This window comes from Scyliorhinus torazame, chromosome 8 (assembly GCF_047496885.1).
Source record: "Scyliorhinus torazame isolate Kashiwa2021f chromosome 8, sScyTor2.1, whole genome shotgun sequence".
NCBI classification, from domain to species: Eukaryota; Metazoa; Chordata; class Chondrichthyes; order Carcharhiniformes; family Scyliorhinidae; genus Scyliorhinus; species Scyliorhinus torazame.
This window is the reverse complement of record NC_092714.1, coordinates 136,501,139-136,514,142: the sequence shown is the minus strand read 5'-3', so window position 1 is coordinate 136,514,142 and position 13,004 is coordinate 136,501,139. Positions and strand designations below refer to the sequence as shown.

Sequence of the window (13,004 nt, the reverse complement as noted above, 5' to 3'; positions counted from 1 at the left end):
TCTTGGCCCACCTGAGCACACACTCCCGATCGACGAACTGATGGAACTGCACCAGCACCGCCCGCGGAGGCTCGTTAGCCTTGGGCCTCCTCGCCAACACTCTATGGGCCCCTTCCAGCTCCAGGGGCCTCTGGAAGGACCCCACTCCCAAGCGAGTTCAACATGGTGACCACATAGGCCCCCACGTCCAGCCCCTCCGGGAGGCCCAGAATCCGCAGATTCTTCCGCCTCGACCTATTCTTCATCTCCTCGAACCGCTCCTGCCATTTCTTGTGGAGTGCCTCGTGCGCCTCCACCTTTAGCGCCAGGTGTCATTGTCAGAGATCTTTTGTCAAGCCTCTTGGATCGCCACCCCCTGGGCCGTCTGTGTCTCCAACAGCTTATCAATAGAAGCCTTCATCGGCTCTAGCAGGTCTGTTTTAATCTCTCTGAGGCAGCGCTGGATACCCTCCTGTTGCTCCTCCGCCCACTGCCTCCACGCTGCCTGGTCTCCGCCCGCCGCTATTTTGTCCTTCTTCCCTCCTGTCTTCGGGTCCGCCACCACCTTTTTTGTCGCCCCGCTCCTAGTTAAAGCCATATACTGACGGGGAGCTGTTATTAACTCCTTCCCACTCTGGGAAACATCGAAAATGTGCCGTTGGGGGCCCTGAAAAGAGCCCAAAAGTCAGTTTTTGCGGGAGCTGCCGAATGTGCGACTTAGCTCCGAATAGCCGCAACCGGAAGTCTCGAGAGGGAATCCTTTTGGCAGTGTTCGCTTCACCAATCTGCCCCCAAAAGTCTGTGGAAACTCCTGAAAAAGGTCTGAGAGTCCGTTCCAGACGGGAGCTGCCGAATGCGCGACCTACTCCTCCATGGCCGCCACCGGAAGCCTCGTCCCCGCTTCTTCAATGGCCTTGGTGAGATTTTTTCACAGTTGTTCCCTCTGCTGCTAGAATTCATTTTAATAAAGGCCCTCAAGTCAGCTTGAAGCCTTTAAGCTTGCCCTTCCCTGCCTGCATGCTGGAAGAGGCTTTTGTGTATTCCTGCAGCTCCAGCCAAATCCTTTACTGTTTCTGCCGGGTCTGGTCACCAAGAGACATACCATTCCTGGGGGACACTATTGGGGGAATGTTGCAGTCTTCTTCCCACACCGGGAAATGTCGAAAAAATGCCATTAGGGACCCTGTAAAGAGCCCAAAAGTCCGTTCCAAGCAGGAGCTGCCGAACATGCGACTTAGCTCTGCATAGCCGCACCCGGAAGTCACTCCAGCACCTGTTTGGGTACACTGAGGGAGAATTCAGAATGTCCCATTCACCTAACAAGCACATCTTTTGGGACTTGTGGGAGGAACCCCACGCAGACACGGGGAGAATGTTCAGTCTCCGCGCAGCCAGTGACCCAAGCCGGGAATCTAACTCGGGCCCGTGGCTGTGAAACAACAGTGCTAACCATTGTGCAGCTACCATGCCGCCGTAACCTGAGGAGGGGCAGAAACCAGGCTGCCGCTTTAGTTACATAACTGTACGATCTCTAGGGAAGCCACCTGTTGCTTCAGCTAGCGAGCTAAAAGGTGACTGGCCACCCGTATTCATAAAACATACCCCTATAATTTCGCAGCTGGCCCACTACTCTGTCTCTTGACAATAGCTCGAATTGTGTCTGCAACTTTTACCGATTTGCCAGCAACTCCGAGGTAGGATCAAGGCAGTACAGGTGGTCCACCTCGAGTATTGAGTCCACCAGCCTCTGCAGCTCTACCCTTGCTGTCTTCACCATGTACATTTTGTAGGATATAATCTCCCTCCTGAGGACCACCTATAGCGCAGAAGGTGAGATTGATTCGCTGTTATAAAATTTTATATATATTCCCCAAAGGCGGTGGACGTGCGTTCACAAAGTTTCTTGTCCGCAAATTATGTCATGTCCAATCTCCATGGTGAACATTGGGAAGGATCTGACTCTCGTGCTAAATCAACACAATGCAGGGCATGATCTGTAATCACAATCGCTGAATACCCAGCTGGTACAACAAAGCGGAGAGAGCAATCCACCACAAAAAATTAGATCCGCGAGTATACCTGATGTACATCTGAGAAAAATTAAAAATCTTTATATCATCTGGGTGCAAAAACGCCAAGGATCTACCCTCTCCCCACCTGTTCCATGAAAAACAACAAAGCCCTGGCCACTCTGATGGAGTTGGAGATTTGGGCTTGGACTGATCCAGCCTTGGGTTCAAAACATAATTTAAGTCCCCACCCAAAATAAGCTGATACGAACTCAAATCAGGAGGGAGGCCATCCGATTAGTAATAAAATTTGTATCAACCCATTTTGAAGTGTGGATATTAACCAGAACCACCGGAGTGCCCACCAGAGAGCCACAGACAATAACATGTCTGCATTGGGGTCAGCCAAGATCTTGGAGGCAGAAAACTGAACCCTTTATTAATTAATATTACTGCACCTACCATCGAAGCCCGAATGAAAGACGTGGCACCCATCCCTTCCACAGCCTTGTCTGGTCCCTGACCCACAAATGAGTCTCTTGCAAAAACACCATATTGGAATTTAAACTCTTACAGTGAGCAAAGACTCTCAACCTTTTCACTGGGCCATTCAACCCAGGGATCCCCCCCTCCCCCCTGCGCAACCCTCAATCTGGAGTCGTCGACCCTATCCATCAAGAGAGATTACCGAAAAGATACATAAAAGGTACAGCAACCAGGCCCACCAAAGATGGCCGCCAAATCAAACCAAAAAACTAAACAAAGAAAAATCTGCAGTCGCCATCAGCAAACTATCCTCAGACCCACACCCAGCAACCCCACCCACCCTGTCCTCTCGCTCCGATATTACCACATCCAAATGCACATACAAATAGAAGCAAGGCGAACACAAACAACTAAATCTACTTCCAACAAACCTAAACAAGACAAGAACTCCAAGCATATTATCTAAAAAACTACTGTAATGAGCTGGAGTGAACCCTTCAACAATGGGGGGAAAAAATTAAAATTGCGTTTATTGTCACAAGTAGGCTTCAAATTAAGTTACTGTGAAAAGCCCCTAGTCGCCACATTCCGGCGCCTGTTCAGGGAGGCTGGTACGGGAATTGAACTGTGCTGCTGGCCTGCCTTGGTCTGCTTTAAAAGCCTGCTATTTAGCCCAGTGTGCTAAACCAGCCCCAGACCGGGGCTAACACCGTCCGCGTTAGCTAACTCTTAGGTTAACAGAGAGGCTGCCAACTAGAGTGAAGAAAAATGGTTACAAACAACAAAATATGAATACCTCATAAAACATTATGCTTCAATAGGGAACTATATATTTTCAGGAAATATATATTTTCAATCAGAACAGAACCCCACATTAAACTAAACCCCAAACTGCAAATTTTCAACCCCAACAAGAATAGGAAAATGCAAAAATAAAACATGCATGTCCACAAAACCAGAAAACTCAAATCACACCGCACCCAACCTGTGTTTCTTAACAAAGGAGTTCATCTCCCCGCCGCATCAAATAAATAGTCCTTCCCTCGAAAGTGACTCTTAGCTGTGCCAGGTAAACCACACCAAATCGGGCTCCATTTTTATACAGGCCGGCCTTGGCTCTATTGAATGCTGTACTCTTCGCCAACTCCACTGCCATGTGTCTTTGTAAAACCTGATTGTGTACCTTCCCATTTAAAGTCTCAGTGCTCTTTTGCCCATCTCAGAACCTGCTCTTTATCTTTGAAGGTATCGAACTTCACTATTACCACATATGGTGGATCCTCAGGATGAGACCTCTGTCAGAGTGTGCAGTGGATTCGATCCAACTCCAGAGGTGACAGGAATCTACCCTCCCCCACCATCTTCCTGAACATCTCTGCAAAGTACTCCAGAGGTGTTGGGCCTTCCACCCCTTCTCGCAGCCCCCCAATTCTAATGTTTTGATTACTGGACTAATTCTCTAAATCATTCACCTTGCCCTTCAATGACTTGTTTAATTCGGCTACTAAAGACATCTCCGCTTCCAGTGAGGCAATCTGATCACTGTGTCTCAAAACGGCCACTTCTATATCTTTTATTGTGGCTCCATGGGCTTTTACGATTTCATTTGTCTTCTCAAGAACCACTTAGATGGGGGCCTCCTCCATTGATTCCTGGAGGTCCTCTATCACAACCCACTAGTGTTTATCAAATTCTTTCGCCGAGGTACTAAAAAACACCTCGGCCGTTAGTCGAGTGGCCGAAGCCCCAGAGGCTGCCTCCGCCATTTTATCTGTCGACGAACTCTGAGGGGCCTCCTATTCCATCGACGAACTTCTACTGTCCGCCTTTTACCTGATGTTTCTGGGCATTTCACTTATATAGGATCCTTATCGCATTAATTATGTGGGTTCTCAAATGGAAATCTGGAATCAATAGAGGAGGCCTTGGCCTCATAGAGTGGCTCTTATGAAAACAAATGAAACCCTGAAAGTGAGAGAAAAGGGCAAAAAGTGCAGTACTCTAGCAGGAGCCGCCTCAGTGCATGTTTCCCCCTACATTAAAGTTCCTACTTGTTTATTAAGTAAGTTTCTTCTGAGTACCGTTCTGCATTTCTTGGTGACTACCTTAGGTTTGTGATCTCTAGTTCTGCTCTTCGCAAAGAATGGAAACATTCTCTTTGTATCTGCTCTATCAAATCCTTTCAGAATTTTAAAAACTCCTATTAGGTCACACCTCCAGTCTTTTTTAGGGGAAGAGGCCCAGCCTGCCAATTCTTCCTGATCCGTATATGCATGCATTTCTGTTATCACCTTCGTAAACCATCTCCAGTGCCTGTATATCCTTTTTGTGATACTGCTACCAGAACTGCATACTCTTTAAGTGTGGTCGAACCAAGGGTTGATGCAGGTGTGGCATAGCTGCCCTACTTTTCAATTCTTTCCTGTAGAAATAAGGCCAAATGCTTGTTTTTTTTTTTTAAAGCTTCATCTCTCGAGCCTGGCTGTTCGAATATACACACTTAAAAAACCTTCTGTTGTCCATAGTTTACCCACGACAGGAACAATGTGTATTTATCCATTATCTTAAAGTAATAAAATGTTGCAAAGCTCTTCACAGGAGCATTAGAAAGCAAAATATGAGACCAAGCCACAGATGAAGATCTTAGGACATATGGCCAAAAGCTTAGTCAAGGACGTACATTTTAAGGAGTGTTTAAAGTATGAAAGTGAGGTAGAGAAAGCTGGAGAATTTTGGAAAGGGAATTTCAGAGCTTTAGTGTGTAGGTGTCAAAGACACAGCCACTAATAGTGGAATAATTTTAAGGCTGCAATAAATGAGCACAAATATCTCTGAGGATTGTCAGGCTGCAAGAGATCACAGAGGTAGGTAGACGAGGCCATCTAAAGATTTGAAAACAAAGATGAGAATTTTAAATGTTTTCTTGTTGCTTAACAGGAAGCTAGTTTAGGTCTGGGAGCAGAGGGGTGATGGGTGCAGTGAGTAAGAACATGTATCTTATGTTTATGGAGGGAGGAATGTGGGAGGCCAGCCAGGATTGTTTTGGAATCGTCAAATCTGGAGATAACAGAGGCATGGTTGAAGGTTTCAGCAGCAGATTAACTGAGGTAGTGTTACAGAGGTGGCACTCGGCGAACTTACTGATGGAGCAGATATAATAGCTCCTTGGAGAGACAAAAATGTCTCCTTAAGTTTAAAACTGTTACAAAATGGAATTCTCAGAAATTAGGGTGTTATGTGGCTCAGTAGTTAGCACTGCTGCCTCACTGCGCCAAGGACCCGGGTTCGATCCCAGCCCCAGGTCACTGTCCATATGGAGTTTGCACATTCTTCCTGTATCTGCGTGGGTCACACCCCCACAACCCAAAGATGTGCAGGGTAGGTGGATTGGCCATGCTAAATTGCCCCTTAATTCAAAAAATTAAAAATAAATGTAATTCTCAGAAATTTGGGTGACAGATCAATGGGCAAATAAAGTACCTCCCTAACCACCACTGCGGCCTCCTTCATTTATCTCAGAGATACTGCTGCCAACATAATGGTCTGATTTTCAATCCAGCTTCACTGGCAAGATGCCTGTTACTGTGCCTAGTTCTATGTTGATGACACCTGAAGCCTAATATCAGGTGTGCCTCAGACCTCATTCAAGCTCAACAATTAGTCCTTACATTCCCCTCTTTCGCCACCCCGACCCCCACAGCCATCGTCACCACCCTTTGCCCCAAATTTCTAATGAATAGATCAAAGTACTTTAATAATTACAAAATAATTTCCCGATTCCGTGCATCTCTATTTACTCGTTCAGTTTGCTTTTGTACACTAATCTGATTTTTTCTAATGTTTGTTTGCAGCATAGCTGTGATCCAAACCTCATGGTACAAAGTGTTTTTGTAGATACTCATGATAAGAATTTTCCATGGGTGGCTTTTTTCACAAACAGGTAAGTGAGCATTAAACAGATAAAATCAGAATATTTGTTCAGTTAACATGTTGATTGTATTTCAAGTAATGTTTTCAGAAAACAGTCATAGTTTCCATTTTCATGTATGATTGCATTTTCTTCAGTTACTAAAGTTGACTTTCAATAACTGAAACACTAGTTTGATCATTCAATCCTCTACCTTCAGTTGAAATAAAATCAAACTATGGCAATCTGGGAGCAAAGTTCCTTTCTGTTTATTATGCCAATTTGCTTTTGCGTAGTGCTTTTAATGTCTTAGAAAATCACCAGATTCTTAGGAGCACATTCAAACAAAAATTGGCACTGAGCCACATGGAGATATTAGGACAAATGAGCAAAAGTTCAGCCAGAGGTAAATTTTAAGGAAAGCCTTAAAGGGGAAGAGGCAGAGGAATTTGGGAAGGGAATTCCAGAGCTTCGGGACTTGGCACTGAAGGTAGGGCCACCAGTAGTCGGACAAAAGGAACGAGTATGCACAATAGACAAGAGTTTGAGGTGATGATTGCATTGTTCATATTTTGAACGAACCCACAATATTATGCAGTAATCCAACTGGACTATTATTTAAAGTGTGTGGCAAGATAGCCCCATTAGTTGGGTAGTTGCATGTATTGGGAATAATTAAATGAGATAATCCGCAGTCGGAGAGCTGCTGTCCATTTACAGTAATTTCCAAAACATTCCAATTGATCCTTAGACTTTGCAGCTTTGCATTTGATGAATTAGGTTAAAACAGATAATAGCTCCCATCATCAGAGGGTATTGACATTGTTTTCTGTGAACAGGATCGGGAATCCCAAAGGTTATGTTGCCTGCCTGGTGCTCGGGTTCAGGATATCTCAACTGGGCTGCAGAGGAACTTGGAGTGGGAGAGTAAAGATCTAGTTGTCATGGTCCATGTAGGTACCAACAACATAGGTAGAACAAGGACAGTGGTTCTGCTAAGGGAGTATGAACAGCTAGGAGCTAAATTAAAAAGCAGAACCAAAAACGTAATCTCTGGATTATTACATGAGCCACGAGTTAATTGATATAGGGTAAATAAGATTAAGGAGGTAAATGCATGGCTTAAAGATTGGTGTGGGAGTAATGGGTTTGAATTCATGGGACATTGGCACTAGTACTGAGGGAGGGGGGGACCTGCTGTGATGGGATGGTTTTGGACTATAAGACCATAAGACATAGGAGCAGAATTAGGCCACTTGGCCCATTGTCTGCTCCGCCATTCAATCATGACTGATGAGTTTCTCATCCCTATTCTCCTGCCTTCTCCCCATAACCCCTGATCCTCTTATTAATCAAGAACCTAACTATTTCTGTCTTAAAGACACTCAGTGATTTGGTCTCCATCTTCATCTGAATCACATAACTTTGCTCTTTAGGGTTTTGCCCAAGAGTGGTATCATGACCGGTACAAGCTTGGAGGGCCGAAAGGCCTGTTCCTGTGTTGTATTGTTTTTTGTTCTCAGGGCTGTAGGGTAGGGTTTTAAACTAAATAGTGGGGTTGGGGGCGGGGGGTGAGTTTCAGTTCAATGGAGAATTAGAAAATTAATATTAAAGGAGAAGGTAGAAGTGCAGGTTAGTGACAAGGACTTTAAACTAGTTAAAAGAGGTCGAGGGTTCAGGAGAGGTTAGTAAAGTTTCCAAAACACGTAAAAGAACAGAGAGTATCAAAGGTGGCAGGAATCTAAATTCAGGTAAAGCAACAAAGGGCGCAAATATGCAAAGGGGGATGGTCAACGCAGGACTGAGGATATTGGACCTAGATGCATGAGCTTGCTGCACACTTGAAATTGGATGGTACGATGTTGTGGGCATCAGAGACGTGGCTGCAAGTAGATCAGAGCTGGGATCTAAATATCTAAGGATATGTGTCCTATCGAAAGGACAGGCAGATGGGCAGAGGGGGTGGGGTTGCATTGTTAGTAAGGAATTCAATTAAATCGATAGCAAGTAGCAATATAGGATCAGAAGGCATAGAGTTGAGGAATCGCTAAGGAAAAAAAGACCCTGATGGGAGTTATGTACAAGCCTCCTAACAGTCGTCAGAATGTGGGGGCAGAAAATAAATCGGGAGATAGATAAGTCATGTAAGAACGGCAGTATTACAATAATCATGGGGGACTTCAATATGAAGGTGGATTGGGAAAATAATAATTATTATTATAATAGCGGATCCCAAGGAAAGGAATTTGTGGAATGTCTACGAGATGGTTTTTTGGAGCAGCTTGTGGTGGAGCCCACTAGGGAACAGGCAATTCTGGATTTGTGATCTGTAATGAGGCAGGCCTAATTAGGGAACTCAAGATGAAGGAACCCTGGGGAGACAGTGACCACAATATGATGAAATTTATCCTGCAGTTTGAGAGGGAGAAGCTAGAATCAGATGTAACGGTATTACAATTGAATAGCGGTAACTAGAGAGATATGAGGGAGGAGCTGGCCAGAGTTGATTGAAAGGGAAGGCTACAGGGAAGACAGTGGAACAGCATGGCAGGGGTTTTGGGGGTTATTCAGGTGGCACAACAGAAATTCATGGCAAGGGGAGGACGAGGCATCCATGGCTGACGAGGGGATAGCATAAAAGCAAACGAAAAAGCATACAAGGTGGTGAGGATTAGTGGGAAGCCAGAAGACTGGGAAGCCTTCAAAAGGGAGCAGAGGACAACTAAAAAAGCAATAAGGGGAGAGAAGATGAAACAGGGATGTAAGCTAGCTAGTAATATAAAAGAAGATAGCAAGAATTTTTTCAATATATAAAAGGTAAGAGAGAGGCAAGAATAAGTTTAACCTTAAGGATAAGGTTAAACGCTTCAGCCATGATTGAATGGCGTAGCAAACTCGATGGGCCGAATGGCCTAATTCTGCTCCTATGTCTTACGGTCTAATTGACATTGGACCAGTGGAAAATGAGGCTGGGGAAGTAGAAACAGGAAAAAAAGAAATGGCAGGAAAATTAATTGTTACTTTGCATCAGTCTTAATGGTGGAAGACACCGATGGGATACCAGACCAGGAGAAACAGGGGGCAGAGGTGAGTATAGTGGCCATCACTAAAAAGAAGGTTCTGGGGAAAACTGAAAGGTCTGAAGATGATCAAATTACCTGGACTGGATGGACCACACCCCAGGGTTCTAAAGGAGATAGCTGAGGAGATTGTGGAGGCATTGGTGGTGCTCTTTCAGGAATCACTGGAGGCAGGGAGGCTCCCATAGGACTGGAAAATGGCTAATGTAATACCCCTGTTTAAGAAAGGAAGGAGGCAGAAGACGGAAATTATAGGCCTGTTAGCCTGACTTCGGTCATTGGTAAGATTTTAGAGTCCATTATTGAAGATGAGATTGCGGAGTACTTGGAAGTGCATGATAAAATAGGAGTCAGCACAGCTTCGTCAAGGGGCTGTCATGTCTGACAAATCTGTTAGAATTCTTTGAAGAGGTAACAGGGAAGTTGGACAAAGGAGAACCAGTGGACGTGACCTGTTCAGATTTCCAGAAGACTTTGGCAAGGCGCCGTATCGGAGGCTGTTACGGAATTCCCCCCCCCCCCCCCCCCCCACACTTCCAACCGATGAATTATTCCTCAAACATGGTCATGAACAATCCCCACCATACCTCAAAGCCCTCAGCTGAGCCCCTCAATTCAAACTTAATCTTCCTCAAACAGAGGAAGTCGTACAGGACCCCCTAGCCAGGATGCCACCCCTGGCGCCGTTGTCGACCTCCATTCCAGCAAAATTCTTCGCTGGGCAACTAGTAAGATGAAGGCCACAACATTGTCCTTCCTCCCCTCCATTATCCCCGGCATTTCCGATACCCCAAAAATCGCCACCCTAGGATCCGGCCCGACTTCTACCCCCACAATCTTTGCTAGCGGCCCAAACACTCTTGCCCAGTATCTCTAGAACTTCTCGCACGTCCAGAATTTATGCGCATGACTTTATGGTCCTCGTCCACACACACTCATCTGCCACCCCCTGGAAGAACCCACTCATCCTCGCCCAAGTCATATGTGCCATGTGTACCACCTTGAACTGTATCAAACTCATCCTTGCACACAAGGAGGTCGAATTCACCCTGCGGAATGCCTCACTCCACACTCCCCAACCTATCCCCCACCCCCCCAACTCCTCCTCCCATTTCTCCTTGATCCTCACCACTCTCGTTCCCCCCTGCACCCCCAGCCATCCCTCCCACAAGTCCCAAAAGACGTGCTGTTAGGTAATTTGGACATTCTGAATTCTCCCTCTTGTGTACACGAACAGCTGCCAGAATGCGGCGACTTGGGGCTTTTCACAGTAACTTCATTGCATTGTTAACGTAAGCCTACTTGTCACAATAAAGATTATTAAAAAATTAAATATTACTCGAAATTAAATATTACCTTTCACAAAGCCTATTTGGTCCTCTGCAAACACCCCCGGAACGCATCCTTTCATTTCCCACCCCCCCCACCCCACCGACTTAGCCAACACTTTCACGTCTTTATTCAGCAGTGTTATGGGCCTGAATGAACCATACTCTGACGGGTCCTTCCCTTTCTTTGGTATTAGCGCAATCGTCATCTGTATCATTGTCTCCGGCAGCTCTCCCTTCTCCTGCGCCTCGCTAAACGCCCAGTAGGTGTGCTGCCAACTCCGCCGCAAACTCCTTACAGAATTCCACCGGATAACCGTCCGGCCCCGGGGCCTTCCCCAACTTCATCCCTCTTATGCTTTCCATTACCTCTCTCAGCCTCAGGGGCTTCTCTAGTGCCTGCTTCCTCTCCTCATCCAACCGTGTGAATTCCAGCCCATCCAGAAATCACCCCATATCCCCTTCCTCACCCCGTGGATCGGGGGTTATGGGGAGAAGGCAGGAGAATGGGGATGAGAAACATATCAGCCATGATTGAATGGCTGAGCAGACTCGATGGGCTGAATGGCCTAATTCTGCTTCTATGTCTTATGGTCTTAGGTCTGCTCACAGCTGCTTACTAGCCATCCATGTTGTGTGGATTGTTTCCTAATTTTGCTCCTGAAAGGTTTGGCTCTAATTTTTAGATTATGTCCCCTAGACCTGGGCTCCCAACCACTGGAAATAGTTTCTCCTCTCTATCTTTTTAAAAAATATTTTTATTCTCCTCCTTTTTCACACATTCTCCCAAATTTACATGCAACAATAATCAGTAATGTCAATCTCCATATCAATAACAACGATTCCATCCTCCCACCAAACCCCAAACATTAGCCCGCATGTTAACATAAACAAATGACAAAAAGGAATCTGGAATCACCCATAGTCACCATTAACACATACAGTCCCTCTCTCCCCAACCCTTCCAGCTCTCCCCCCCCCCCCCCCAGCCCCCTCCAATGCTTTATGTAATCCAATTCTTGAAACTGCATAATGAATAACGCCCATGAATTGCAGAACCCCTCCATCCTTCCACTCAGTTCAAATTTTACCTTTTCAAGCGTCAAGAATTCCAGCAGGTCCCCCTGCCACGCCTGAGCACAGGGTGGAGAGGTTGATCTCCACCCTAACAGGATCCGCCTTTGGGCGATCAACGAGGCGAAGGCTACAGCATCTGCCTCCCTGCCTGTTTCCAACCCTGGCTGGTCTGACACCCCGAATATGGCCTCCTGAGGGCCCGGGTCCATTTTCCTCTCTATCTTATCTGTTCCCCAAAGTATCTCGAAAACTTTGATCAAAGGATCCCTAAACCACCTAAATTCCATGGAATTCAACCCTGGTTCAAGCTCTCCCTATAACCTTTGCAGGCTTTATTTTGGTAAATCTGCACTGCAAACTTTCTACGGCCAATATATCCTTCCTGAAGGGTTTAAAAGAAATTTGAAAAGCAAGCAGGACAGAGAAGTGGGTGGAATTAACCATAGGTAGTCAGGTGCCACAATGTATTAGTAGTCATTAGTATTAACAATGATTGGATAATATAATCACATGTACTCACTTGGAATGTGATGAAGTCTCCAGTCTTGTGGGCATCTGATTTCGGTGATTCCAGTGATGATATCAGAAGATTGTAGACATAATTGGGCTGAGATAACAGGGCACCATTGTAACCTGCTGAGTGTTGTAATCATTATCTCTACATCAGTATAAAACTAATAGTTTTGTCATTCTTTATGGAACTGGTGCTCCATCTTGAATGGGTATGAGTTTCCTAGCATAGCCAGTATAAATAAACTGGTTTAAACAAATAAACACTAAGTCATAGAGTCATACAGTACAGAAGAGACTCTTCAACACATTGAGTCTACACTGACAAAACTACATGAAATCTATACTAGTCCCACTTTCCAACAAATGGCCCATTGCCTTGAATGCTATGACATTTCAAGTGCTCATCCACATACTTTTTAAAAGTTGTTAGGTTTCCTGCCTCTACTACCCTCCCAGGCAGTGCATTCTATACTTCCACCACTCTCTGGGTGAAAACATTTTTCCTCAAATCCCCATTAAACCTCCTGCCCCTCACCTTAAAATTATGCCCCCTTGTTATTGATCCTTCAACTAAAGGAAGCAGCTGCTTCCTATCCATCCTTTCCATACCCCTCATAATCTTTCA

At 45.4% G+C, this 13,004-nt stretch overlaps 1 protein-coding gene across 3 annotated transcripts in view; it reads left to right on the top strand.

Moving 5' to 3' along the window:
* LOC140428135 (histone-lysine N-methyltransferase SETDB2-like) overlaps positions 1–13,004 on the top strand; it is a 206,083-nt gene that overhangs the window by 184,817 nt on the left and 8,262 nt on the right. For all 3 annotated transcript variants that reach the window (XM_072514236.1, XM_072514235.1, XM_072514237.1), the window contains one exon: positions 6,326–6,414. In XM_072514236.1, coding sequence (XP_072370337.1) covers positions 6,326–6,414 — 89 coding nt within the window. The remainder of the gene's footprint in view (positions 1–6,325; positions 6,415–13,004) is intronic.